Source organism: Cynocephalus volans, chromosome 1, assembly GCF_027409185.1.
Source record: "Cynocephalus volans isolate mCynVol1 chromosome 1, mCynVol1.pri, whole genome shotgun sequence".
Taxonomy (NCBI): domain Eukaryota; kingdom Metazoa; phylum Chordata; class Mammalia; order Dermoptera; family Cynocephalidae; genus Cynocephalus; species Cynocephalus volans.
In genome coordinates this window covers 90,192,538-90,219,564 of record NC_084460.1, presented here as the reverse complement: position 1 = coordinate 90,219,564, position 27,027 = coordinate 90,192,538, and the positions used below count along the sequence as shown (strand labels likewise).

Genomic DNA, 27,027 nt, shown 5'->3' with positions numbered 1-27,027 from the left:
ATAAAAAAGAGAAAGGTGTCTATGGGATAGAATAAAGGAAGGGTAATTTTTTAATTTATCATAATTCAAAAAATGTAGAATCTTTTGTTTTTTAATATTGTGAGTGCAATGTCTTTTTAATAGGTAAATAAGCAATAAAAGTTTACAAAAATTAGTAATGTTCCAGCAGGAGCAGTACATTACATGGTTATGCAGTCAATTAATGTGTTTTACATAAGAAAAGTTAAATAAAAAAACTTTGGTATTTTTTCTTCTTAGAAATTAATGTGTGGTAATATGATCATTCAGAGAATCTTCAGTTAAAATTACTAATTTAAATGCAATTTTGGAAAGAAATTATTTTGTTGTAAGAAGACAAATCTTTTACCCCTTACAATGTAGTGTGCAGGGGGACTTTTGCCAACATGTGTAAAAGGAAGTATCTGGAATATCCTATCATAAACCTCATGCATGGTAACATACTACTCTTCTCCTGTGCTGTTTCTACATTCAATAATTTATTTCTTCTTAATTATTTTATAATAGTGTAAAATAATATGGTTAATGCAAAGTATTTTAAGTGGACTCTGCAAATTACTATGTACCTTTTTACTATTTACATATATTTTTCCAATTTTTATTTTATAGAAATTTTCATCCAGCCTACTCCAATAGTAACCTATAGAACGACTGGTGGCATTCTGGACTTTTACATCTTTCTAGGAGATACACCAGAACAAGTAGTTCAACAGTATCAACAGGTGTGTTTCTGATAGATTTTATACAATTATGTTCTGACATACTTTTCTTTCATCTAACATGTCCTCCTATTTAGATAATTTTATTTTACATATCTGGGGCTCTTAGCTAAATGTATTTTAAAGATACATTTATTACCATTTTTAGGATACAAGTAGGTAGTTTTTATTTCTTCCCCCTATACAATTAACCACATGTGTATTTAAATGTTTATATTTCTTGTTTCAAAATGGTTTCTTATTTCTTGGCAGCTGGTTTCAGGAGTTGGATTTCTTAGAGATTTTGCATATTAAATCATTACTTATTTATGACTGACTTTGGTGGAATAAAGCAAAAGGAAGCATCCTATGTTTAATACTGAGAATATGCAATGAATGTGTAGGTCATACATCCTTTTGATCAACATCCTAGAAGTAACTGAGTTAAGAGAAAGGCCAGTACAAGTTGCTTCACTACTGCAAATGCATAGTAGGTAAACTCCAGGAAAATTGGCTCTGATCCTGAGGCCTGGAGAGGGCCAAGTTTTAAACCTCGTCTTAAGCCTTGCATGTTATGTTACTATCTAAGCAACTCTCAGTTACTTAATTTAATAAAATCTTAGTGTACCTAAGCCCAAAATGAGCTTAGAGAGGTGAGTAATCCAAGACTTACACTAGGTCTGATTCTAAAACTACCTCCTGTGTAACTGCTCTCCTGTTAACTATTGGTATATATAATACCTGGTGTTATCGTGGAAAAGATAATTATTTCTTTTGTTGGTGTAAGATTCAAGGATCATACTATTTTAAAAATTTGGTCTTCTTGAAATACCTTTAGGCATATAGATTTCATTCCCAAAAATGATTTCAAAAGAGAAGTGATTACTATAAAAATATTCAAATTAGGATCCAAAAATCTGAAATGAGACTAGCTAGGGTTTTAGGTGAATCATTTACAGTATCTTAACAATTCCAAAATTTCTGTTTATAAATGTGAATTTCAGAAAACAAACACAAATATTTAACAGTCTCTGGAATATAAAATCATAATTACAGTTCTGGGTTGACCTGTATAGACTTTGTGTGGGGTTATCACATGAGCAAAACAGGGGGAAAGAAAGAAATGTATGTTTTTTGAAAGAAATTGACATTTGATTTATCCAACATTAGTTGGCATAGCTGTCTATTATATGCTAAGTAAGGTCTGTGGTCAGCAGTAGCTGAGTGTGACTCATGCTTGCCATATAAATGTAGCATACATACAGTACAATAGTGCACTTGCTTACAACATTTTATAAGTAAATTGGCCGAGACTTGAATTTAAATAATAAGATGAAAGAATAGTATAGAATATAGCACTATTAATCACCACTAATTTAAATGAGCCTCAAATTGTATAGAGAGTAGTCAGAAGAAACTTTCTTATTTGAAGAAAAATGAACTACCCACTGTGCATAAACTAATGTATTAATGGTATCAATGTGTTAAAATTTAAAACATATTTTTTGAATTATTTTATCAATTTTAAAGATAATTTATACATATACAAATATAAAATAACACATAAATAAATATATAAAAATATTTTACATACTTATATGAAAAATAAATATATACACACAAACATATATGAGAGTATTTCACAAGTTTATGGGAAGATTTGTCTTATCAATCTATTTGTTTTTTTATTTATTTTTTGCAACTGGTGGGTATGGTATCCAAACCCTTGACACGGGGGTTGTAACACCACACTCTAACCAATGTATTTTCTTTTAATTCTATTTTTCCACAAACTTTTTGAAGTGACCTCATATGTGTGTGTGTATACATCACACATATATGAGAAGAAATTTCAATCAAATGTTCAAATCTTTAAAGAATTCTACAGAACATAAGGTATTTACTTAGAAATATCATTTGAAAAATACTGAGTTTTTTGAAAGCTTTACTTTATACAAAGTTATTTTCAAAATAAATTTAATACTTTATTTGAATAGAAAATAATAACCCAACGTGCGTAATTTCTGTTTGGTTTTTATATAGCAGTTTTTCATACATAAATCATGGATAAATCATGAATCCAAAATATAAGTATACAAAAGCCTCAAAGAACACCCATTATGCCAAATGAGGTTGTGTTTTTGTAACCTAACACTCAGTTATTAGTGAAAAAAATTAACATCAGTTACATCCAAATTTCCACATGCTAAATCATGTCTTCTGTTGTAATGAGACACTGCTACTCTCTTGCAATTTGTACACTGAGCTTGCTTGGGCCACCTCAGATGGAAGGAGAAGGTGGTTCCTTTGGTCCCAGATGGAAGGGCAGAAGCCAAGGTACTGCATGTGAATGAAATAAGAATGCTATGCAATAACTGGCTGGGACCTTTATAGAACATACATTTTATTAATATTTTTGCAAGCCAGGAAAGAAATAACTGTCAAAATGTAAAGGAATAGAAATTGTGTACTTTTAAACATCTTTTTTTCTTACATAACGACTTTTATTTATTTGTTTATTTGTTTGTTTGTTTGTTTATTTATATATTTATTTATTTTGTGTGTGGTGGGAAAATTTCCCTTTTATCATATTATTTCTTTGTTGAAATTCTTTTATTCCCTTTTTTAACTTTCCATGATGGACAATATATATGTTTCTTAAATGCTGTACTTTCTAATTTTTTAACACAAAATAAAAGATGAGGGGCAAATATAAACTTGTTAGGCAATTTGTAACAAAATTTATACAGATATCCAGGCAATATTTTAGATAACACTAAATCTTCATTTAAAATATGTAAACTTAAATGAATATTAGAGAAATAACAAAATAAAAATCACATTAATCTTAGTTACTAATTCTAAATGCATTTCTTTTTATTGAAATGTCTATTTATTTCAAGCTTATTGGACTACCAGCAATGCCGGCATATTGGAGTCTTGGATTCCAGTTGAGTCGCTGGAGTTATAACTCACTAGATGTAGTGAGAGAAGTGGTACAAAGAAACCGGGAAGCTGGCATACCATTTGTAAGTAGAATGAAGTGTTTGTAGGAATATACATTGTCACATAATTTATAATGGAGGGAATTACCAAAAATATCTAATATATGTGTAAGTTATATTATACATTTATAATTATAAAGCTACTTTTTAATGGTAAAGTATATTTCATCTCCATATACATTGCTCATGCTACCTGAGAGTTACAAATGAGTACTTTTGCAGAACTAATTATTAGTTATACTAGAATGGAATGCATGTTTAATTGTTTAAAATTATATTCAGGTTTTAAATGTAGAGCTTCATTTTAAGAGCCCATATATTTTAAAAATAATTTTCTGAAATGTGTAAGATTTTGTTTTCTATACAATGAAACCAATATATATAAACATAGTGTAGTCATCACTCTAAAAATTTGAAGTCATTTAAATGCTTTATACTTAAGAATGCGAAATAACTAGTTTTATAACCACTATTATTACTTCCTTAGTAAAATTAAAGGGTTATAAGTTTATTTATCTTTTAATCTTTATCATACAAGTTCATTGGACTTTAAAATTGAAGTGATTAGAGAGTCCTTTTAGTTCTATTTATTGAAATACTCTTTGCTAACTTTCAGGATACACAGGTCACTGATATTGACTATATGGAAGACAAGAAAGATTTCACTTATGATCAAGATACTTTTCAAGGACTTCCCGAATTTGTTCAAGATTTGCATGACCATGGACAGAAATATGTCATCATCTTGGTAATGAATGATTACATATTAATACACTTTTAGTATTTCCAATTTATAAGTTAGTAGATTTTTCTCTAATTTCTTCTTTCTATTATTAGGACCCTGCAATTTCTACAGGGAAACTTAGCAGTGGAGCAGCATATGAAACCTATGACAGGGGAAATGCACAAAAAGTGTGGGTAACTGAATCAGATGGAACTACACCACTTATTGGCGAGGTAAATTATTTTATTCACTGAAGTTGTGTTGCTCAGATTTTCTACTCTGCAGCAACAAAATTTCTGTAAGTGTGTATGTATATTTGTTTTCAACTCTAGATTTGATATTTCAATTATGAAGAGAAATTTAGACAGAAAATATTCCAAGTATCTCTAAAACAGTCTTTATAACAAGTCATACAGACTAACAGATGCCATATTATTTTCAATTCTACAAACAAAACTAAAGCTAAGAAAATACAATAATTTTAGATTATTATAAGGATTCTGAGAAGTCTATGCAGATATTTGATACAAAATAATTGCAAATATATATTGAGTACTTATATAATAGGCACTGTTTTATCATTTACATTTAATCGAGAAAATGAGATAGCGATTATTAAAATCCTTACTTTACAGGTGAAAAAATGGAATCTTAGAGAGGTGACGTATCTTTTTTAAGATTACAGAACTAATAAGAAGCAGAATCAGAGAACTGCCTATTTCTCAAATGCACATTTTTATCCAGAATAAATATTCTTTTGGAGGCAACTTTGAAAGATATATCAAAATCATAAAATGCCTAGACACTTTGAGTTGGCAAATTTACCACTGTGGTTTAATCAAAAAGAATAAAACATAAAGAGAAAATATTAATTTATAGAAACATGTTTCTTATAGCATTATTTACAACAATGAAGAATATCCTAAGCATCAAACTTAATCACATTCATCAAACTAATATCACATTCAACAAACTTAAAACTCTGGCGAAAGTCTTCTTCAAATAATTATGAGTTCCATCAAGGAAAAAAAAAGGACCACATTTTTATATTCTTGATGCCTATCAACATTTCAAAGAATGCATTTTATTAAATCCTGGTTTGTTGGATATAGACAGTTCAGACAGTCAATATGGATTATATGGATATAAAACAATATAATTTATCTCAATTTATCTGAATTTAAATTCTTCTCTCCTAATGTTTTCATTGTAAGTAATAAGTAAATAACGTAAAATAGTTTGAAAAAGTATAAATCATAAAGAGGCAGCAGAGTGAATATACAGTGTTCGATAGCATGAACTTCAATATAAGATTGCCTGAGTTTGAATTCCTGGTGTACCTGTTATTAGTGGTATGACTTTGAACAATTTATTTAGCTTCTCTGTGCATCACTTCTGTCATCTGCAAAATGGGCTAAATTATAGTACTTACCTCTTCTGTAAAGTTATAAAAAAAGTACCTACCTCCTAAAGTTCTAATGAAGAATACATGCTAATAATTATAATAGTGCCTAAAACAGTGCCCACCATATATGTTGTATTCTGTTTGTTAATAAAATAAATAAATAAAAACAGTTGTTTTTTAAAAAATTTCTTGAAGCAAATGTCTTTGGAAATAAACTAATGTGCTTTCTTTTATCAGATAAGGAATATACTATGTAGTTTTTGTTTATTTATTAACCTAACCTACAAGAATGCTCAGAAATAAATTTAGTTGCTTCAAAATAGCAGCTTTATCCCATGTTCTTATATCTTTCTCTTCTTGAATGCTTTTTCCTTAAATGCATCTTAAAGTAGGCCCGAGATTATTATGAACATAGGTGGTTCATGAGACACATATATCTAAAGAAGTACAATATTATAACTTTAATAATTTTGCTATTCTTCTCAGATAAATAAGTTCAAAATTCTGTTTATTTATTTTTCGTTTTATTTACGTATATATGTGAATGATCTGTTCTTCCAGGTATGGCCAGGAGTAACAGTATTCCCTGATTTCACTAATCCAAACTGTATAGATTGGTGGGCAAATGAATGCAGTATTTTCCATGAGAAAGTGGAATATGATGGACTTTGGATTGTAAGTAGCTATTTTAAAACAATGATTTTGGTCAATGAACATAGAATGATTATCTGTAAAATTAAGATATATTTTTTCTAATGCCTTCAACATAAAAATTAAAAGCTCCTTTAATATTTTTCTAGAATGTGTAAATATCATACCTGCCATTTTCATGGGTTAGAAAAGATCAGAACCAAAAAATTGCAAATTGAGATTTTTTTTCTCTAGTAATATACCTTAGGAATAAATTTTGCTTCTGTAACTTTACGAATAATAATTCATCTGAAAAACTGAGGCTTCTAGCAATGCAATCACAAAAACGTTTATTAAAGTCTACAATGGGCATGTAATTGCAGCAATATGAATCTTAATAAGCCTCCACCATTTAGAAACTTCTTTTTAGTAAACTACGGAATAGGACGAATCAAAATTGGCAATAGCTTATGTGTTTTATCTTTAAAAACACAAACACCAAACAAAATCCTAGGTACTCGTAAAGCTATTAAAGAAAAACACAAATGTTAGAAGTTTCTTCGGACAAAGTTTCGTATCTGTAGCTACTGATAGCCTGCTAGCTTATGGTATAGAATAATATTTGATGATAGTGAAGGATTTAGTGCCTTTAGGTGTTGGTAACTATAACCACATTTGCAGAATGAAACTACCTGGTATCCCTGAGTTCTATATTTTGGAAATAATATCTGATAAGCCTAAACACAGACAGTACACCAGGGATATTGTCCAAAACTATTACAACTGCATAGAATTTTGGAAGAAGGCATGAATGATACTCTAGGGATAGCTATATATTTTTTGGCCATTTAGGTCTATGTTATGTCTTCTTTCCTGAAGTGCTCATTAATCACTCAGTCATTATTTTTATTATTCATTTATGTATTGAATGAATGGATGCTTTATTTTGCACCATCTATGTATCAGGTATGCTGTGAGGAATAAAAAAATGTGAAAATTATTTTTTCTGATAACAACGTGGAATTAAGTAAACGGTTAGCATGATCTTCAGGAATCCTGTGAATGAAAATGGAGTCTTTAGATATTAACACAAAATCAGTGAGATCACACTACTAACACGTAGCTACTGGTAGAAATAACCAAAAAAATTAATCGAGCTTCTTTTTAAGTTTTAGTCTTAAATTATTTAATTAAATTTAAAGTTTATTTAGTGCCGGCCCGCTCACTCGGGAGCGTGCGGCACTGCTGGCGCCGAGGCCGCGAGTTCGGATCCTATATAGAGATGGCCGGTGCGCTCACTGGCTGAGCGTGGTATGGACCACACCGTGCTGAGGGTTGTGATCCCCTTACCAGTCAAATGAATGAATGAATGAATGAATGAATGAATGAATGAATGAATGAATGAATAAATAAATAAATAAATAAATAAAAAGTTTATTTAGATTTTTTCCCCCCCAATTTAGGAAACACTTTGATTGGAGCAAAGTTACAGGTATAAATGACACTTCAGAAATAGCAAAAGAGAGTTGATTGTGCTAAAGAGAGAGAATACTTCATTTCCTACATCCACTGAAGACTGAAATCCCTGATTCATCTCCAAAAATAGGGAGGGAATGGAAGGAGGAAGATCATCTGAGAAAGTCAGGGTTTTTCCAGTACTAAATACAGAAAGATTTTGACCAATACTTAGACAAAAAAACCTCACAATGTGAAAATAGTACGATTTCAAAGCTCACTAAATATCAATGAATTAACACTATGTTTAAGCAGTGGATATTCTGCTTCTAGCTCCTACTTGAATAATTGCCAAACCCTACTAAGTTGTTTGTCTAATTCCTTCACTTTTTTTAGATTGTTTTTCCTGATCCAGTTAAAAGTAGTGTTGTTAATTAACTGAGGCTTTATTTTCATGTCACGTTTAAAAATAATTTTATCGTTTACTAGATTTGTAATTTAGTTTCTATGCTGTTTTTGAATTTTAAGTTTAAATATTAAAATTGCTTTGGAAAATGATATGAGCTTAATTGTCATTGAAAAATAGATTTTTCCATGTAAAATATAATACATTTGAATTCTCTTTTTTCTTTTATTTTCTTGAGATAACAAACTAATACTTGAGAAATGAGAACCTACGGCACTTGATATAATTAAGGCTGAATTTGTGATTTCAAAATAAAAGCATTAGTCAATATTTTTAAAATTAAATGCCATTTTAATTTTTCTGAATGCATAGGCATTTTTTTATATCATGTTGTTATCATGGTTTCATTCTTAAAAATCTAACAAGCAGAATTCTTCAATGAAAAAACTCTAATATAATATATAGTATTTGGAAAAAAAATTTATTAAGAAGATATAGCCAAATACGTTTATATATTCAAATAACCGAGAGCTTATTTGGCTATATTCTCCCTACATTTTATGTGATTCTTATAAAAATTAAATTCTTTTGCAAATTCTTTTAAAATAAGGCTATATTAACTTAGATTTAGTTTAAATGTTAAGACATGAATTATGACCAGATTACTACACACAATTTTCAATTAATTTTAAGGAAAAGAACCTTGAGAGACATTCCCCCCTCCCAAAAGAGTTGACAATTCCTAGAAATAGTCATTAGTAGACTTATGATGATTTGAATAATACTGGAATATCTTTAGGTATACTTATTACTTGCAATTCACTGAAGATTTTGCTTCACACCTCAATAATGCTTGGAATCTGCTGGCTTTAGTATTTAAAATACTAATTGAATTGACTTTTATATGATATTAAATAACTGTAGTTTCATTTAAATCATGTGGATAAGTTAGAGAAAAATACTTTCAAAATTTTCAAAATGCCTACACACCACATTCAATTAAAATATTTCTAGTAAGTTTAACCAAATACGATCTTACCGAATAGACATACTTTAGACATATGTCAATAAAATATAATAAAATATTAAATGCTATATTTGATGTAAAATATAGTTAAAATCATACAAAAGTGTCACTTTTTTCCTTTAGTAAGTTAATATTTATCTTCTTCAGCTCAGAAGACTCTCTTCCTTTATAATTTGAACTGGTAAAATTATCACATTCTGATTATATCATGTTTACATGATTGCATGATAAAACTTTTAAGTATTATTGATCAATTCTTTCATGTAAAACAAATTAATTTTTAAAAATTATGTTTATTCTTAAATTATATAATAATGTTTACTCTGAGTGATTGCTGGATCATATCATAGGTCTATCTGTAGTTGTTTGAGAAAGGCCCATACTGTTTTGCATAATGGCTGTGCTAATTTTCTCCAGACTCATCCATGTTGCTGCAAGTGGCAGAAATTCATTCTTTTTTACAGCTGAGTAGTATTTCATTACGTATTTATAGCACATATTCCTTATCCGGTCATCCATCAATGGACACTTCAGTAGGTTCCATATTTTGGCAATTGTGAGTACAGCTGCAATGAACATGAGACGGCAGGTAACCCTTTGACATGACGATTTCCATTCCTTTGGCTATATCCCAGGAGTGGGATTGCTGGATCATATGGTAGTTCTATATATAGTTGTTTGAGGAACCTCCATACTGTTTTGAATAGTGGCTGTATTAATTTACAGTCCCATCCAACAGTGTAGAAGAGTACCCCTTTCCCCACATCCAGACCAGCATTTGTTGCTCTCCATCATTTTAATAATGATGAGTCTAACTGAGGTGAGATGATATTTCAATGTGGTTTTGATTTGCATTTCTCTGATGCTTAGCAATGCTGAGCTTTTTTTCATGTACCTGTTGGCCATTTGTATGTCTTCCTTTGAAAAATGTCTATTCATCTCCTTTGCCCATTTTTTAGTTGAATTTTTTTTTTTACTGTATAGTTCTTTGAGATCTTCATATACTCTTGATATTAATCCCTTGTCAGATGTATACTTTGCAAATATTTTCTCCCATCCCATTGGTTGTCTTTCTGCTCTGTTGATTGTTTCTTTTGCTGTGCAGTAGTTTTTTAGTTTGATATAATCTCATTTATTTATTTTTTCTTTTGTTGCTTTGATTTTGGAGTCTTATTCATAATGTCTTTGACCAGTCCTACTACCTGTTGTGTTTCTCCTATATTTTCCTTTAGCAATTTTATGGTTTCAGGTCTTATATTTAAGTCTTTAATCCATTTTTAGTTGACTTTGAAATATGGTGAGAGATACATGTCCAATTTCATTTTTCTGTATATGGATATCCAATTTTCCCAGTACCATTTATTGAAGAGGCAGTCTTTTTTCCAATATTTGTTCCTGCTGACTTTGTCAAAGATCAGTTGGATGTAAGTATATGTGTTGATTCCTGGGTTTCCTATTCTGTTCCATTGATCTGAGTGTCTGTTTCTATCCCAGTACCATTCTGTTTGGGCTACAATAGCTTTGTAAAATAATTTGAAGTCAGACAGTTTTATGTCTCTAGCTTTATTTTATCACTATTACTTTTTTTGCTCAGAGTTGATGTGGCTATTTGGGGTCTTTTGTTATTCCACACGAATGTTAGGATTGCTTTTTCTATTTTTGTTAAGAATGTCGTTGGTATTTTGGTGGGGATTTCATTGAATCTGCAGATTGCTTTGGGTAAAATGGACATTTTCATGATGTTAATTCTTCCAATCCAAGAGCATGGTATGACTTTCCACTATTTTGTGTCTTCTTTAATTTCCTACAGTAGTGTTTTGTAGTTCTCATAGTAGAAATATTTCACCACCTTGGTTAAGTTGATACCTAGGTATTTTATTTTGTGAAGCAACTATTGTAAATGGGCTTTCTTTCTTGATTTCATTTTCTGCTATTCTGTTATTGGAGTATAAAAATGCTATTGATTCTTGGGTGTTGATTTTGCATCCTGCAACATTACTGAAGTTATTAATCAGCTTTAAGAGTTTTTTGGTAGAGTCTATATGTATTTTATACATAAGATCATGTCCTCTGCAAACTAGGACAGTTTGACTTTGTCCTCTCTGATCTGGATGCCCTTTATTTCTTTCTCTTGAGTGATTTCTCTGGCTAGTACTTCCAATACTGTGCTAAATAGGAGCAGTAAGAGTGGGCATCCTTGCCTTGTTCCTGTTCTTAAGGATGATGCTGGCAATTTATTTGTCATAAGTGGCTTGTATTGTATTGAGATAATTTCCTTCTATATCTAATTTGCTGAGAGTCTTAATCATGAAGAAATGTTGAATTTTGTTGAATACATTTTCATCATCAATTGAGATAATCATATGGTTTTTGTCCTTGGTGTTGTTCATGTTGTGTATCACGTTATTGACTTGTGTATGTTGAACCATACTTGCATCCCTGGGGTGAATCCCAATTGATCATGGTGCATAATTTTTTTGATGTGTCACTGTAATCTGATTGCTAGTATTTTGTTGAGGATTTTTGAATCCATGTTCATCAAGGATATGGGCCTGTAGTTTTCTTCTTTTGTTGTATCTTTACTTGGTTTTGGTATGAGGGTGATGCTGGCCTCATAGAATGAGTTTTGGAGAAGGGCTTCGGTTTCACATTTTTGGAAAAGTTTTAAGAGAAGTGGTATTAATTCTTTAAAGGTTTGGTAAAATTCAGCTGTAAAGCCATCTGGTACTGGGCGTTTCTTCATTGGAAGATTTCTGATTACTTCTTCAGTCTCATCACATGTTATTGGTATGTTCAGGTTCTCTGTTTCATCTTGGTTCAGTCTTGGTATTTTATATCTTTCCAGAAATGTATCCATTTCCTCCAGGTTTTCATATTTGTTGATGTACAATTGTTTTTAATGATCTCTAATGATTCTTCATATTTCTCTGGTATCAGTTTTAATGTCTCCCTCTTCATTTCTGATTTTTATTACTTGGGCCTTCTCTTTCTCTCTCTTTTTATTTTTTTGTTTTTGTTAACCTAGCTAACAGTTTTTCTATTTTATTTATCTTCTCAAAAATCAAAGTTTCTGCTTCATTGATCTTTTATCTTGTTTTGGGGGTCTCTATTTCATTCATTTCTGCCCTGATTTTTATTATTTCCTTCCATCTACTACTTTTGGGATTGGATTACTGTTGTTTTTCTAGTTCTTTGAGGCATAGTGTTAGTTCTTTTTTTTTTTTTTTGAAGTTTCTTCATTCTTTTGATGTAAGTGTTTATTGTAATAAAATTCCCTCTTAGTACTGCATTTGCAGTATCCCATAGCTTTTGGGATTAGTTTCAAGAAATTTTTCATTAGTTTCGAGAAATTTTTGATATCCTGTCTGATTTTTTTTTTTTTTTGACCCATAGTTCATTCAGGAATCTGTTGTTCAGTTTCCATGTACTTGAGTAGATTCCAGAATTTTACCTGTTGTTGATTTCCAGTTTTAATCCATTGTGGTCTGAAAAAATACTTCCGATGATTTCAATTTTTTGATATTTGCTAAGACTTGATTTGTGACCTATTATGTGGTCAATCCTGAAGAATGTTCTGTGTGCTTATGAGAATGTATATTTTCTAGCTGTTGGATGAAATGTTCCGTTGTTGTCTGCCAAGGCCTATGGTGTAAGGTGCAGTTTAAATCCTGTGTATTTTGTTGATTTGTTGCCTGCAAGATATGTCTAACACTGAGAGAGGGTTGTTTGTTTCACCTTCTATTATTTAATTTGAGTCTATCTCATGTTTTAGTTCTAAGAGTGTGTGCTTTGCATATCTAGGTGTTCCAGTGTTAGCTGTATATGTATTTATGATTGTTATGTCTTCTAACTGGATAGATCCCTTTATCATTATATAATGGCTTTCTTTGTCTCTTTCTATGGTTTTTGATTTGAAGTCTATTTTATTCTATATAAGAGTAGCTACCCCTGCTCATTTTTGTATTCTGCTTGCAAGGTATATCTTTTTCCATCCCTTCCCTTTTTTCTGTGTTTGTCTTTACAGGTGAGGTGGGTCTCTTAAACACAGCAAATGGTTGTGTCTAGCTTTTTAATCCATTCAGTCAGTCTGTGTCTTTTGAATTGTGAGTTTAATCCATTTACATTTAGTGTTATTATTGACAAGTACCTTTTCACTCCTATCATTATATTGCTTTTTGTTTAGTTGTTTTAAATATCATTTGTTCCTTTCTTTCACTTTTATTTTTAATCTTCAATGGTAGTTGGATTTTTGAAGTGAAATGAATTCGCTTCTTTCTCTTTATCATTTGCATTTTGGTTTTAATGGCAAGTTTTGGTTTTTCCTGTAAATCATTTTTCAGATTCTAGATGCAGGACTTCTTTGAGTATTTCTTTCATGGCTGGTCATGTGGTAGTGAAGTCTGAAAGTTTTTGTTTTTCTAGGAAATACAGTATTTCTCCCTCATTTCTGAAGTATAACCATGCTGGGTAGAGAATTTTGGGCTGTTTCTTTTAGTCTTTTGAATATATCATTGCTTTTTCTTTTCTTTTTTCTTTTTTTTGGCTGTAAGGTTTCAGATGAGAAATTTGCTGTTAGTCTGATGGGGTCTCCCTTATATGTGACTTGACAGTCTTCTCTTGCTGCTTTTAGAATTCTCTCATTGTCTTTGAGTTTTGCCAGTTTGAGTGTCACATGTCTTGAAGAGGGTCTTTTGGGATTGAATCTGTTTGGGCAGGTATCGGCTTCCTGGATCTGAAGGTCTGCATCCCTCCCTATACCTGGGAAGTTTTCTGTGATTACTTCCTTAAATAAGTTTTCAATGACCATTCCTTTTTCCTCCCTTTCTAGAATATCCATGATATGTATGTTTGTGTGCTTGAAGTTATCTGCTAGCTCTCTTAAATTTTCTTCATTTAAAAAAATTTTTTTTTCCTTTTACTTGTCTGCCTGGGTTATTTCAAAAACATCATCTTTGAGTTCTGTAATTCTTTCTTCTGCTTGCTCTAGCCTGCTGCTCAAACCTTCTGTTCTGTTTTTTATTTCATTAAGAGAATCCTTCATTTCTAGGAGTTCTGTTACATTCTTTTTTAAGTTATTAATCTCTTTGTAAATTTCCCCCTTCATATCCTGGATATTTTTTCTTGTTTCATTGTGTTCTGTAGCTGATTCTTTTCTTATTTTCTGGGATTTGATTAAGATCAGTGCTCAGAATTCCTTTTCAGACATCACAGGGGTTTCTTGCTCTATGGGGTTTGGTACTTGAGAAGTACCATATTCCTTTGGTGATATCATATCTTGTTTATTTGTAGTTCTGATAGTTTTACTCTGGTGTTTAGTCATCTGATAGAACACTTGTTTCTTTTATCACTCTGGAGTGGACTATGAGGGGGAAGACTTTCTCCTCTTTTTGTAGGTTCTGCTGGTGACTTTTCTTGTATCATTGCAGTGGAGTGCACAGTGGGCTGCCTTTGCACCTGTTCAGTCAATGAGCAGGCCCCTCCAGTTCTGGCTCTGGGTGGGTCTACAGCTGTGTCAGTCATGGGTTGTGGTGCAGGTTTGGCATACTTACCTGGGTGGCCACATGGTTATTGGATGGGTCTGTGTGCCCCTTTGGTGCTCAGGCATGGGCACAGCCTACAGTTATGTCAGTCCTGTGGTGCAACTGCAGTCTGGCATGCTCACCTGAGCAGCCACAGGGTTGGTCCCTTTATCATTTCTTATAAGGCAGGTCTAGTGTTGGTGAATGCCTTCAGCTTTTGTTTGTCTCAGAAGGGCCTTATTTCTCCTTCATATTTGAAGTTTAATTTTGCCAGATACAGAATCCTTAGCTGACAGTCTTTTTCCTTCAGCACTCTGAATGTATCATCATATTCTTTTCTGGACTGTAGGGTTTCTACTGAGAGACTTATTGGGGATCCATTGAATACTGTGTGCTTCTTTTTTCTTGCTGCTTTCAGTATTCTCTCTTTCTCTTTGGATTTTGATAATTTGATTATGATTGCTTTGGAGTATTTGTATTTGTATTGAATTTTTCGGTGACCTCTGAGCTTCATGTACCTGGATTCTGTCATGAGAAATTTTCAGGCATTATATCCTTAAATATGATTTCTATATATTTTCCTTTTTCACCTCCTTTGGGTATGCCAATTATGCAGAGTTTATTTTCCTTGAGGGAGTCCCATATTTGTTGTATATCTTTTTTTTTTTTTTTTTTTTTGCTCCCGTGTAGGATAATTTCATCTGTTTTATTTTCAAGCTCACTGATTCTTCCCTCTGTTTGATTAATTTTGCTGTCAGAACTTTCTATCGAGTTTTCAATTCAGATAATATATTCTTTAATTCCAAAACTTCTTTTTTTAATTGATTCAGTTTCTTTGTCAAGTTTCTTGCTCTGCTCCTGGATTGTTTTCCAGATATCATTTAATTTTCTGTCTGTATTTTCTTGTGACTCCCTGAACATTCTTAAAGGATTTTTCTGGATTCTCTGTCAGACATTTCATACATCTGCTTTTCCTCTGCATCCATAGCTGGTATTTTGTTTGTTTTATTTGTTGGTGACATATTTCTCTATTCTTTCTCAATTCTTGTGTTTTTACATGGGTGCCTAGGTATTTAGAAGACTGTGATCTGCTGCTGATTTTCTGGGAGAGGCTTTACATATAGACCAATAATCACTTCCAGATCTGGGCTGTGTGAGTCTTTCCTGCAGATTGAGCCCACTGCAGGTCCTAACCACCCTAACTGATATCCACTGAGACCAGCTGCCATGGTGCACCTAATGTTCCCCTGGTGGGCCAACCCCTCCCCTGCACTCCAGCAGCTTCTTGTTGAGCAGGCCATATGTGCATCCTTGTGATAACCCACCGGCATCTGGGTGGCTCTTTCCCTCAGTCAATTGTGGATGCCTGCTCTTTGAGGGTCCAGGGAATCCTCTGAGTGGTCTTTATGGCCTGTAAGTTGGTATGCTGTGCTCTGAAGCCCTCCTTTCCCCTGCAGACTCCAGGTAGGTTTATACAAAGGGTGCCACTGCAGCCTTCTCAGGCCTTGATCCATGCATAACAGCTAGTCCGCACCTCTGTAGCAGGCTATCCCAGAACAATAGGTACCTGCCCTATACCCTCTCACCATTGCCGCTTGTGCCCTCACAAACTCAGCAGGTCTCTTCTCCTCCATGCTTAGCTCCAGTGGTTCCAGGCTGGCAGCCTTTGCTTTTTACTTGTGGGAAGGTACAACACTGGGAATCATCTATTCTGTAATCTTGATGATGCCACTCAATAAAGTTGTTTCTGAATTATATTTAACTGGTGGACTCATGAACAAAAAGTGGTTAGGTTAATTTAAACATATTGGCTGTATAACTATAGTATCCCTTTATTAATTTTAACTGGGCACAGGCAAATAAAGTGAATATAATATTCCAGGTAATTTCAAAGAAATAACCCCACTGAAGCTTTAGGCATTTTTATAATTCAGGATAATTACATTATTTTCCATCATTCTTGGCTGTTCCAAAAACATTTGGGAAATGGAGACATTTGTCTTTTAAAACCTGCATCACTATGAGAAACCTATTCCTTTTTATTCCTTGAGTACCCTTAATTTCTCATTTTATTTCCACATGACAAGTTTCCTTACATTCTCTTTATATCCATAATCTGGATACTTCCATGAGAATGTTTTGAGGTTAATACCAGTAAAAGTGAGTACTCATTTACAGTGTACTAGGGTCAGAAACAGACAATATTCAGGGAGGCTGTAGCAAACTGAATAAGTATGTCTATTTGTTATAATAAAAAAAAATTGAAAGAAATAATGTAACTATAATAAGATTGATTCAATTTTGCATTTTCAGAAAAAAGTTTTTATTAGTCACTTTTAGTGACTGTGCCAATCTCTTAGAATATTATTCAATCTGTTGATAAATATAACTGCATATTTGTGAGGAATCAGAAGGCAGTACAAGAGATGAATCCAACCATTGAAATATTAATACATGAGTTTTAAAGTTAAAGGAGATGCTTGAAAGCTGGAATAAGAGAGGGAGTCTCATGAAGGTGAAAAGAGGTTTCACTCTTAAAATATGGGCATGATGTGGGTGGAAGAAGTGAAGAGTAATAAAGAAAATATACTTCTGATGGAAAAATACATTAACAGAGACAAGGATGTGACAGAATGTGATGGCTTTGTGAGAGCAGAGACAACTTATTAAAGAGATATGGAAAATAAGGCTTGGAAATTTATAGAAGTCCTCAATGTAATTAGCAGAGAAAGAGGAAGAAATACATATTTCTGGAACATGTGTGTTGTGAGATCTGATTTGATATGCATTATCTTTTTTAGTACAAAGACTTTAGCTAACTGGTTATAATCAGACAAAATCAGGGCCTAGGTTGAATGGCCAGAAAATCCATGAAAATAATACTCCACCACTGTGCCTTAGAGAGGTGTTTAGATTACGAGTTCTCAGAATGTGGTCAAGCTGGTATAAAGGTCTTCAAGAATCTTTCAGGAATTCAGTGAGGTAATAACTATTTTGATTAGGATACCAAAGGCTATTTGTCTTTTTATACCTTCATTCTCTCATGAGAGTAAGGGAGCTGTGGGCTAGGCAAATATTGCTGCTAAAAATGTGCTTAGCCCATCACAGAATCTAGATAAATGCCAGAAGCAAAATATGTTGATGAATATGCTAAGAATGTGTGTAATAGTAGACTCACAGTGAGAAAACTGACACAACTTTTTAGAAAAGACTGTTGCTTAATACTTATAATTAATGTCTTATATGTATAATTAAAACTAGGTAAGTGAAATACATTTTGGTTGTTCAAAATCTGTCAATTACATCTAAGATACCTCTTTCATCTGGTGTATACATTCTGTTTTTTTTTAGGTTGGTAGCTCATGCATTTGTCTTCTAGGAGTGAAAGAACATCATGATTGCCTTAGATAAAACATTTTCAAACAAATGGAGAGTTTCTACTTGTATGATTTATAATTAAAATCTGCTGTTCTTCATTTTATATCCATTCAGGACATGAATGAAGTTTCTAGTTTTGTTCAAGGTTCAGCAAAAGGATGCAATGACAACAATTTGAATTATCCACCTTTTACTCCTGGTAAATTTCATTTGGTTGTCTAATTACTATTGATTGAGAATAATTTTCTAATTGACTGGTAAATTCCAGCATATATTTCCAAATCAGAATCTTTGGTATAATTTTGAAACCCTGAAATATTTTTTTTTCTTTCAGGCAAAATATTTCCTGCTTGACATTATATTTAAATAAATTAATCTACTGTAAAGCTTTATTATGAGTCTATAGGTATATGATGCAAAATATAGATGTGTATATGTATGTATATCTATTAAAGCTTATTTTTTCAAAGGATTTAGTTATTATTGAAATTAGAAATGAGTATTTGTTAATGTAGATATAATTCTAATAGTTACTCCAAGCCCAACAGGAGTGTAAAATGGGGACTTAAGTGGAACTTAGTTTAATTAAATTGTCCTGTTTCATTATTTTTTGACTAAGCATGATATTCCATAGCACATCATAAAAAGGGATATACAATTTAAAATGACAAAATATCTCTTAAAAATGTTTATTATTTATTTTCTCTAAGATATTCTTGACAAACTCCTGTATTCCAAAACAATTTGCATGGATGCTGTGCAGTATTGGGGGAAACAGTATGATGTTCACAGTCTCTATGGATACAGCATGGCCATAGCCACAGAGCAGTAAGTGCAATTTCATTCAGAAACTCATTTCATACTTATTGTCTAGTAATTTTTTGTACTTTATCCATATAGTTAAAAAATAGCAAGAGAAGGAAAGGTAATGTTTTCATGCTAAAATTTTATGGCATTCAAAGTATTAGTTTTTTTTTTTTTTTTACTAATATTCGTGAATTTGGAACTCAGTTATCAAGAACTCATTTATCTGTATTTAACTAGAATTATTTTTTAATTAATAGGTTTAAATTATCCTTCAAATTTTTTATTCAGTTTGCCATCTCTTAATATAATTGATTTATAAGCAGGAACTTCACAACTGACCTGGGAAAATGTTGCTCCTACACCAGGTCTTTAACTATTTTCTTTTAAGCGTTGCAATTAAAATGTAATTTTCTAGAGTAATGTTTTACTTGTATGTAAAAGTGAACATAGTACAAAACAAAAGACAGGGACAATCATGTGTTGATTATCTGCTATTTTCTGAACATTGTATAAGGTCCTATAATGTAGTAGTCAATAAAACCCAATTCTGGTCTCAATATATTTCTAATTTTCTCATAATTAAAAAATTATGATCAAGTGTTAATTAAAAACTAATATATTTTCCTGGTCCCAAATAACACCATAATTTCAAAATTTGTATAATTTGTCTCCATAGTATTAGTTTCCTTCACTTTTTAAACTCAGTAGAATATTATATATTGCAGTGTTTCAGTCCATAAATTCTAGGAAAGAAAAAGCAACAGCCTATGGTTCAATATGATGAACATTATAATATGGAAAACATAATAATAACATCTGAGAATATTATTATATTTGTACTAAAGTAGGCAAATAATTTTGTATATTGAATTAAATTTTTGTATCTTTTCTTGCTTATTTCTCATTTATGGAAAAATTATCAATAATAGTCAGGTACCAGTAGAAGTAATATGAATAATGCTAATAGTTGTGGATGGTGGTTTACTTATGGAAGCCCCAAAATTAAAATGCCTATTAAATACATAAGTTTTATCCCAACATTGCTTGCTAATGCAGACATTAAGATAAAATTATTCATTGCACTACAAAAATTGTATTGAGTTCAAGTTCAGATTACTACATTTTATATCTATAAAAGGGCTTCAGTGAGTTTAAACCATATATTTCCCAAACAAATGCTGAGTGAATATCAAAAGCACGTTTCTTTAATTTGATAAAGGATGAGTGATGTTATCTTCCAGTCATTTTTAAAAGCTCAGTCATTTCTAAAAGATTTTCTTTCTCTATGTTTGATAAGAATGTATTTAAATAAGCAAATATTGATAAATAAATACAAAATTGAAATAAAATGTTGACCAAATAATTGCAGATATTATGGCTTGGCTGTGGGAATTATAAGATACACATTTGACATTCAGACTTTAAAACTTACAATTACCAACTTTATTTTTCAGATAAATTTAATTTTATTTTTCAGATAAAAATTAATTTGTTTTTATCTTTTAGAGCTCTACAAAAGGTTTTTTCCAATAAGAGAAGCTTCATTCTTACCCGATCAACTTTTGCTGGAACCGGAAGACATGCTGCACATTGGTTAGGGGATAATAATGCTTCGTGGGAACATATGGAGTGGTCTATTGCTGGAATGCTGGAGTTCAGTTTGTTTGGAATGCCTTTGGTGAGGCAGTTTCATACAATGTTTTTTATAAAATTTACATTTAAATTTTTATATCATCTTAATGATTTTTGGTAAGATGATTAAAAGGCATGTCACAGAAAAATTAAATCTCTATTCTTAAGGAAGTTTTGAGAAAAACGAGAATATGGATGTTGTCTATAATATTCAAACCATTAGAAGAGAAAAATGGACTCTACAAAATTCAGTCAAGTCAAAATAATTCAGGAAAAAAATATAAATACAAACAAGACATAAAAAAAGCTGACTGAATAAATATAAAACACCAGATAAGTTGGTAAAAAAAAAAAAATACAAATATATCGGTAATAGAAGTAAATATCAAAGTCAGAATATATTTAAAATACTAACTAGATCATCAGTTTAGATGAAAAAATAAAATAAAGACTTTATTAGATAACAGGTAAAAAATAAAGACAGACAATTGTTCAGAATTTTTAAAGTGGAAAAAATGTATTCCAAAAAATGTAAATAAAAGAAATATGGCAAATCTCTAACTATATCAAACAAAAAATAAGTATACAGTGTTGATATTCGAAACTAAAGAGAGCCATTATGCAACAAAAAATGTGAAACATATTAAGAAATTATGATTCACTTATTCTTCTCCAAAATTTGACTACAACAAAATGAAAACTTCTGTTCATCAAAAACTTTTAAAACTTTAAAAATAAATAGCAACTCACATACTGCAAAATATTTCCAACTCATATAGCTAATACATGATTAATATTCAATTTAAAGTGCCTACTCTAAATCTAGAAAATAACAATAGAAAAATTAGCAAAGGCTATAAACAGGCAACACTATAGGAAGAAAATCCATATGGACCCAATGAAATATTCTCAACTTCCCTGGTAATCAGAGAAATGCAAGTATAAACTTTGGTGAGACACATTTCATATAGGTAGGTAGGAAAAAAAGATTACAAATAAAAAAATATCAAAAATTGGCAAGAAAATGGATAAAGGGAACTTTCATGTACTGCCACAGGACTTATAAATATTTACAGCCAGTTCTGATTAAACAATGTAATTTTTAATTATTAAAATTACCAAAATTTTTATTTCCAGTAAACAAGAAAAACAATGTTATGTGTATATACCATTCAATAAGTTTTTACATATTGAAAGGAAACCTGTTTATGGGGTATTAATTTCATAGAAATTAATTTCATAGAAGTACTTCCAACGGTCAAAAAATGCAAAAGTGCATTATGCGTAAAATAGAGAATGAGAGCAACATTAATATAATTAGATCCCATGAAAACAAAGAAAAATGTGTCGTAATGCATGTAACGTGCCATTTATATAAAGTTAGTGAACATGAAAAACAACTGTACAGATGTAATAATATTGTAAATAATACGATGTAGTTGCAGATTGTTTATAGATACATACATGCTTACGTAGAAGAAATAAAGGAACGCTTGCAAATAATACGTGTAAATTCAGGACAGTAGCTTCTGGAGAGTCCTTGAAGGACGGGTAATGCAATCTTACATGGGCACATATTGGGTGAAGCTCAATTTTATTTGGAATACTTTATTTCACAAGCTCCACATGAATACACAGTCATTGTTTTTTTTATTCTTACTCCTATATTAATATATTATATTATAAATGGGAAAAAATCAATCAAGGATGGTGAGATTTGGATTAAAAAGTAACACATTTTAGTACAGTAATTTTATGTTTATACATTGAATTAATAATAAAGTAAATAAAAAATAAATATACCAGGCTAAGAAAATGTATAGAGACAGTGAAGAAAAGAGTATATAAAATAATACAATTAGAAGCAGGGATGGAGCAAAAATGAAAAATAAGGAAACTGAGTCAAGGAAGGGTAGATAAAGGCAGTAAAACAAAGAGATTGTAAATAATGTGAATTAATCAGTTAAGGCATAAAACCTGATGCTCGAGGCAAATTTGAGACTCTTAACACTGTAAATAATAGATATATTTGTTATTTAGGTCGGAGCAGATATCTGTGGATTTTTGGGGGATACCACAGAAGAGCTTTGCAGAAGATGGATGCAACTTGGGGCATTTTATCCATTTTCCAGAAACCACAATGCTGAGACATACATGGCAAGTGCCTCTTGTTCTCGATGTTTTGAAATATAATGCAAACGTATTTTTAACAATGTACTTAAATTAAATCTGTAGAAGACATGGTCTGAGAGATTGTAGCACAATTCATAGAGAATGGTTAGAAGTTCTCTGCTCAAGACCTATATATATTTTGAATAAAAAAGGTCTAATAACAAAATCATGAAACAAAATGTATTTGCAACATCAATATTTTCTTTAAGCCTAAAGCACATACAAGTGTGTTAAATCACCAAAATTTAAAATTACAGCCACAGTTTTTTGTGTATGGATTCTTGGATTTTAACAATGTAAGTTCCAGGTAACTTTTCTTTCATAAAAAATATACTAACAAGAATTTCCAGTTTTTGTTTAATTAAAAAAACAGCAACAACAAACTAAAGACACTTGCAAAGCAAATTTGAGTCCAAAATCTTTCTATAGTACATAAATCTGGGATAAACAGGTTAGGAAAAAACAAAACTAATACTTTAAAACAGAACTGAACTGGTGGGAGCAGACTTACAAGGAAATACAGAACTAGTCTACCAGCCCTGGGAATTCATCATGCTGTGGACTCTCCTAGGTATATTTTTCAGAAGGAATAATGAAATTAAGTTAAACCATTAAGTCAATTAAGTACATATTGGATAAGAAATTATTCAGAGTTCACACACTAGTTACATACAGGGCCTTAAATCGGTTTGAGAAAACCAAAAACTTAGCTCAGCCTGGAAGAAGCCATGGTAGAACAGAATTAAAAGGTACAAATTAGAGATTAGTCACTTCCTAATCGACCTACAAGATGCCTTCCAGAAATCTGTGTCCATAGGAGATCTTGATACGGATTACATTCCAATCTGTGTTCATTTGTGTTCTCCAAAAAACAAATGGCAAGACAGAAAAGATACATTAGAGATTTACCGGTGAAATACTTATGAGGGATAAAGGGGAGGGAGCATGAGAAAGTGGGAAGAAACTTCAGAACACAGTTTAGCTCTGAATCTGGTGAAGACTACAGGGGAAGAAAGTGGTTGATAGGGAGAATCACAAAATGCAGCCGAATTCTAAGTATCAGTCAGGTCTACAGGGAGTCATCAAGGCAAAGATGACCATTGACCTTTCCTGTATCTCCCAGGAAAAGGCCTGCGTAGTATTCCCAGCATGCTCATTCAATGGCTGGGATCAGTTAGAGGAAACTTGGCTTCAGTACAAACATAATGCTGATCCAGGGAGGCAGTAGCTGAGGCCCTCAGTTAACTTTGTTATCTATAGCAGGAGTTCTAAACATCAGTGCACCCTGGCAGAGGTAGTCAGTTGATCTAGCCTGGGCTCAGGAGGGCAGCTCTACTTCAAGGTGCAAGTCTCCAAGCTGGCCAGACAGCTCTATTCCCCATGGTCCTGGTCCAGCAGGTGACCAGGCTTATTCTTCTAATGGCAACGGCAAGGCGCAAGACTTCCTCAGACAAGCACATTCCAAGCCTATAGTTGAGTATGTCACATGTACTAACATTCCACTGGCCAGAGTAAGTCATATGGCTGAGCACAAAGTCAAGAGGTGGCAAGGTACACTCCATCTTCTTTGGTGGGGACTACGAAGTTACAGAACAAAGGTTGCAGGTAGAAAGAAGCATGAAAAATTAGAGTCAATTCTTCATTCTATCACAATTAGCAGGTTAAAAACTCTTATTTTGTTAAAAACCATTCATCTTTTCTAAATGTGTATATTTAAATAATAAATGTCCACTTCAAAATTAAGTTTCAGTAAAATATATAACCAAATGAAAACATACAACCTAGAAATATTCAGACACTGATGATGAAATAGGGGTAATTTCAATCTATTTTTAGCTTTCTTATTTCAATTTCTCTTTTTTTCCCACAGCATCAGGATCCTGCTTTTTTCGGACAAAATTCACTTTTGGTTAATTCATCGAAGCACTATTTAACTATTCGCTATACCTTATTGCCTTTCCTCTACACTCTGTTTTACAAAGCCCATATGTTTGGAGAAACAGTAGCAAGGCCAGTTCTTCACGAGTGAGTACTCTGTACAAGAATTATAATACCTTTTAAAGTATATTCAGACACATATTTAAAAGATTAGTGGAGATAAATCAATATAGTAAAGTAGATTTGTGCTGCATGTTTTTTTACATTTATATAAATGATTTAATGAAGTATATAGTGAGGCAGTAAATATAACTAATTTGAAGGACTGGACAACATTAAACTAGAAATGTGAGAATTAAATAGAACTTACAAGAAAAAATAGATATGTAGAATACATTAGAGAAATATGTCAGTAAGAAACATTAAACATGTAACTATAGAAAACATATCAAATATATATTGTAAAAATTATCTAAATATAGATCAAATTTAGTATACAGGGAATTTTAGTACTTCAAGTGGATGCTTGAAATTATGGATGGTATTGAACCCTGTCTATACTATGTTTTTTCCTGTCCATACATACCTATGATAAAGTTTAATTGATAAATTAAGCACAGGAAGAGATTAATGATAATAACTAATAATAAAATAGAACAATTACAACAGTACGCCAGCATCACTACTTTTCCATTTTGGGGCTATTAGCAAGTAAAATAAGGATTACTTGAAACAAGCACGCAATACCCCCACAATCTGATAACTGAGATAGCCTTTAAGTGACAAGGGATGGGGGTGGGGTGGGGAATAGCCTATACAGCGTGAGTACACTGGACAAGGGGATGATTCACGTCCTTGGCAGGAGGATGTGAGAGGGAATGAGATTTTGTCACACTACTCAGAATGGTGCATAATTTACAACATATAAATTGTTTATTTCTGGGATTTTCCATTTAACACTTTTGGACTGCAGTTGACCATAGGTATCTGAAACCACAGAATGCAAAATTATGAATGAGGGGTGATACTGTAGTTACAAAATAGGTGAATTGTGCTTATCTTTGTATATCATGACCAGAGCAGGGCCTCTCCTCAAGAAATAACTCAAAGATCCTTTCAAATCCAGGTCCAAAATAGGGTTTATAATAAAAAGTTTAAAGTTGAAAAAGTAGAATATGAAAGATTTCTGGTACTTTATGAACCTATCTTACAGGAGAAAAAATTAAACAGAAAGAATAGTTGTTTATTGCAGATAAATGAACTTTATCATCTATGATAGATTTTTTCTGAGTACTAGAAGAACTAATTCCTTCCTCCCTCCCTCCCTCCCTCTCTTCCTTTCTTCTTTCCTTTTCCTGTGTTTCTCCTCCCCCCCACTTCCCCCTTTTCTCTCTTCTTCCTTCCTGCCTTCCTTCTTGAGTATCAGATGAACCATAAAGGATATAAGAAGTATGGATACAAAATAACATATCAAACAAGTAAAATCGAAGCTACTAATCATTTCCAGGGAAAAAGTGAAAAATAAATTGAACTTGGAATTTGCATGAACTTGTTTATCATTATATCCTAAACATTGTCATTGTTCTTAGGTTTTATGAGGATACAAACAGCTGGATTGAGGACAGTGAATTTTTATGGGGCCCCTCATTACTTATCACTCCTGTTTTGCAACAAGTAGGTTGTACAAGTTTAATAAGTTTATTTCTTAAAGGGAACTTTGTACAGTCAAATCCACACTAAATTATAAACATCGTATATGTTACTCAACGGATTGTTTCAAGCTGATAAATAGCCTTCTATAATATGGAAGAAATTTCAAAATATTATAGAAATATTAAGTAGATTTGTGCTTAGCAAGTATATAATATCTGACTGAGGATAAAAGAATTGTATTAAATTAGTATTATCCTGAAAAAGCTTTATTTATTTATTAAAAATCAACTCTTAAAGTAATACCAATGAGCTGTCACCGTAGTAGATGTGAACATTAAGGTTTTATTAAGTTGAAAATAAAAGGGAATTTGAAAACCAGTTGATCATATGAAAATATTGAAAAAATAGTGGAGTGAATTTTGTGATTATTACCTATGTTTAAAAGTCTATATGCCTATGGGGATATATAAAAAGGAATATGTTCACATTTCAGAATGACCATGTGGTTTATAACAATTCAAATGCATGCATGCTTTATTTTAATTTCTACTTAAATTAATTTCATCTTCACCTCTTTGCTTTTGGTGTGTTTTACAATATATTATCTAAAACTAGTAAAG

General features: G+C 31.8%; 1 protein-coding gene across 1 annotated transcript in view; it reads left to right on the top strand.

The window, feature by feature from the left end:
* The window catches only part of SI (sucrase-isomaltase), a 105,780-nt gene that overhangs the window by 15,133 nt on the left and 63,620 nt on the right, over positions 1-27,027 (top strand). The window contains exons 8-18 of the mRNA XM_063098997.1: positions 628-740; positions 3,620-3,745; positions 4,338-4,469; positions 4,559-4,678; positions 6,412-6,525; positions 18,380-18,464; positions 18,976-19,093; positions 20,579-20,750; positions 22,745-22,861; positions 24,747-24,901; positions 26,344-26,428. Coding sequence (XP_062955067.1) covers positions 628-740; positions 3,620-3,745; positions 4,338-4,469; positions 4,559-4,678; positions 6,412-6,525; positions 18,380-18,464; positions 18,976-19,093; positions 20,579-20,750; positions 22,745-22,861; positions 24,747-24,901; positions 26,344-26,428 — 1,337 coding nt within the window. The remainder of the gene's footprint in view (positions 1-627; positions 741-3,619; positions 3,746-4,337; positions 4,470-4,558; positions 4,679-6,411; positions 6,526-18,379; positions 18,465-18,975; positions 19,094-20,578; positions 20,751-22,744; positions 22,862-24,746; positions 24,902-26,343; positions 26,429-27,027) is intronic.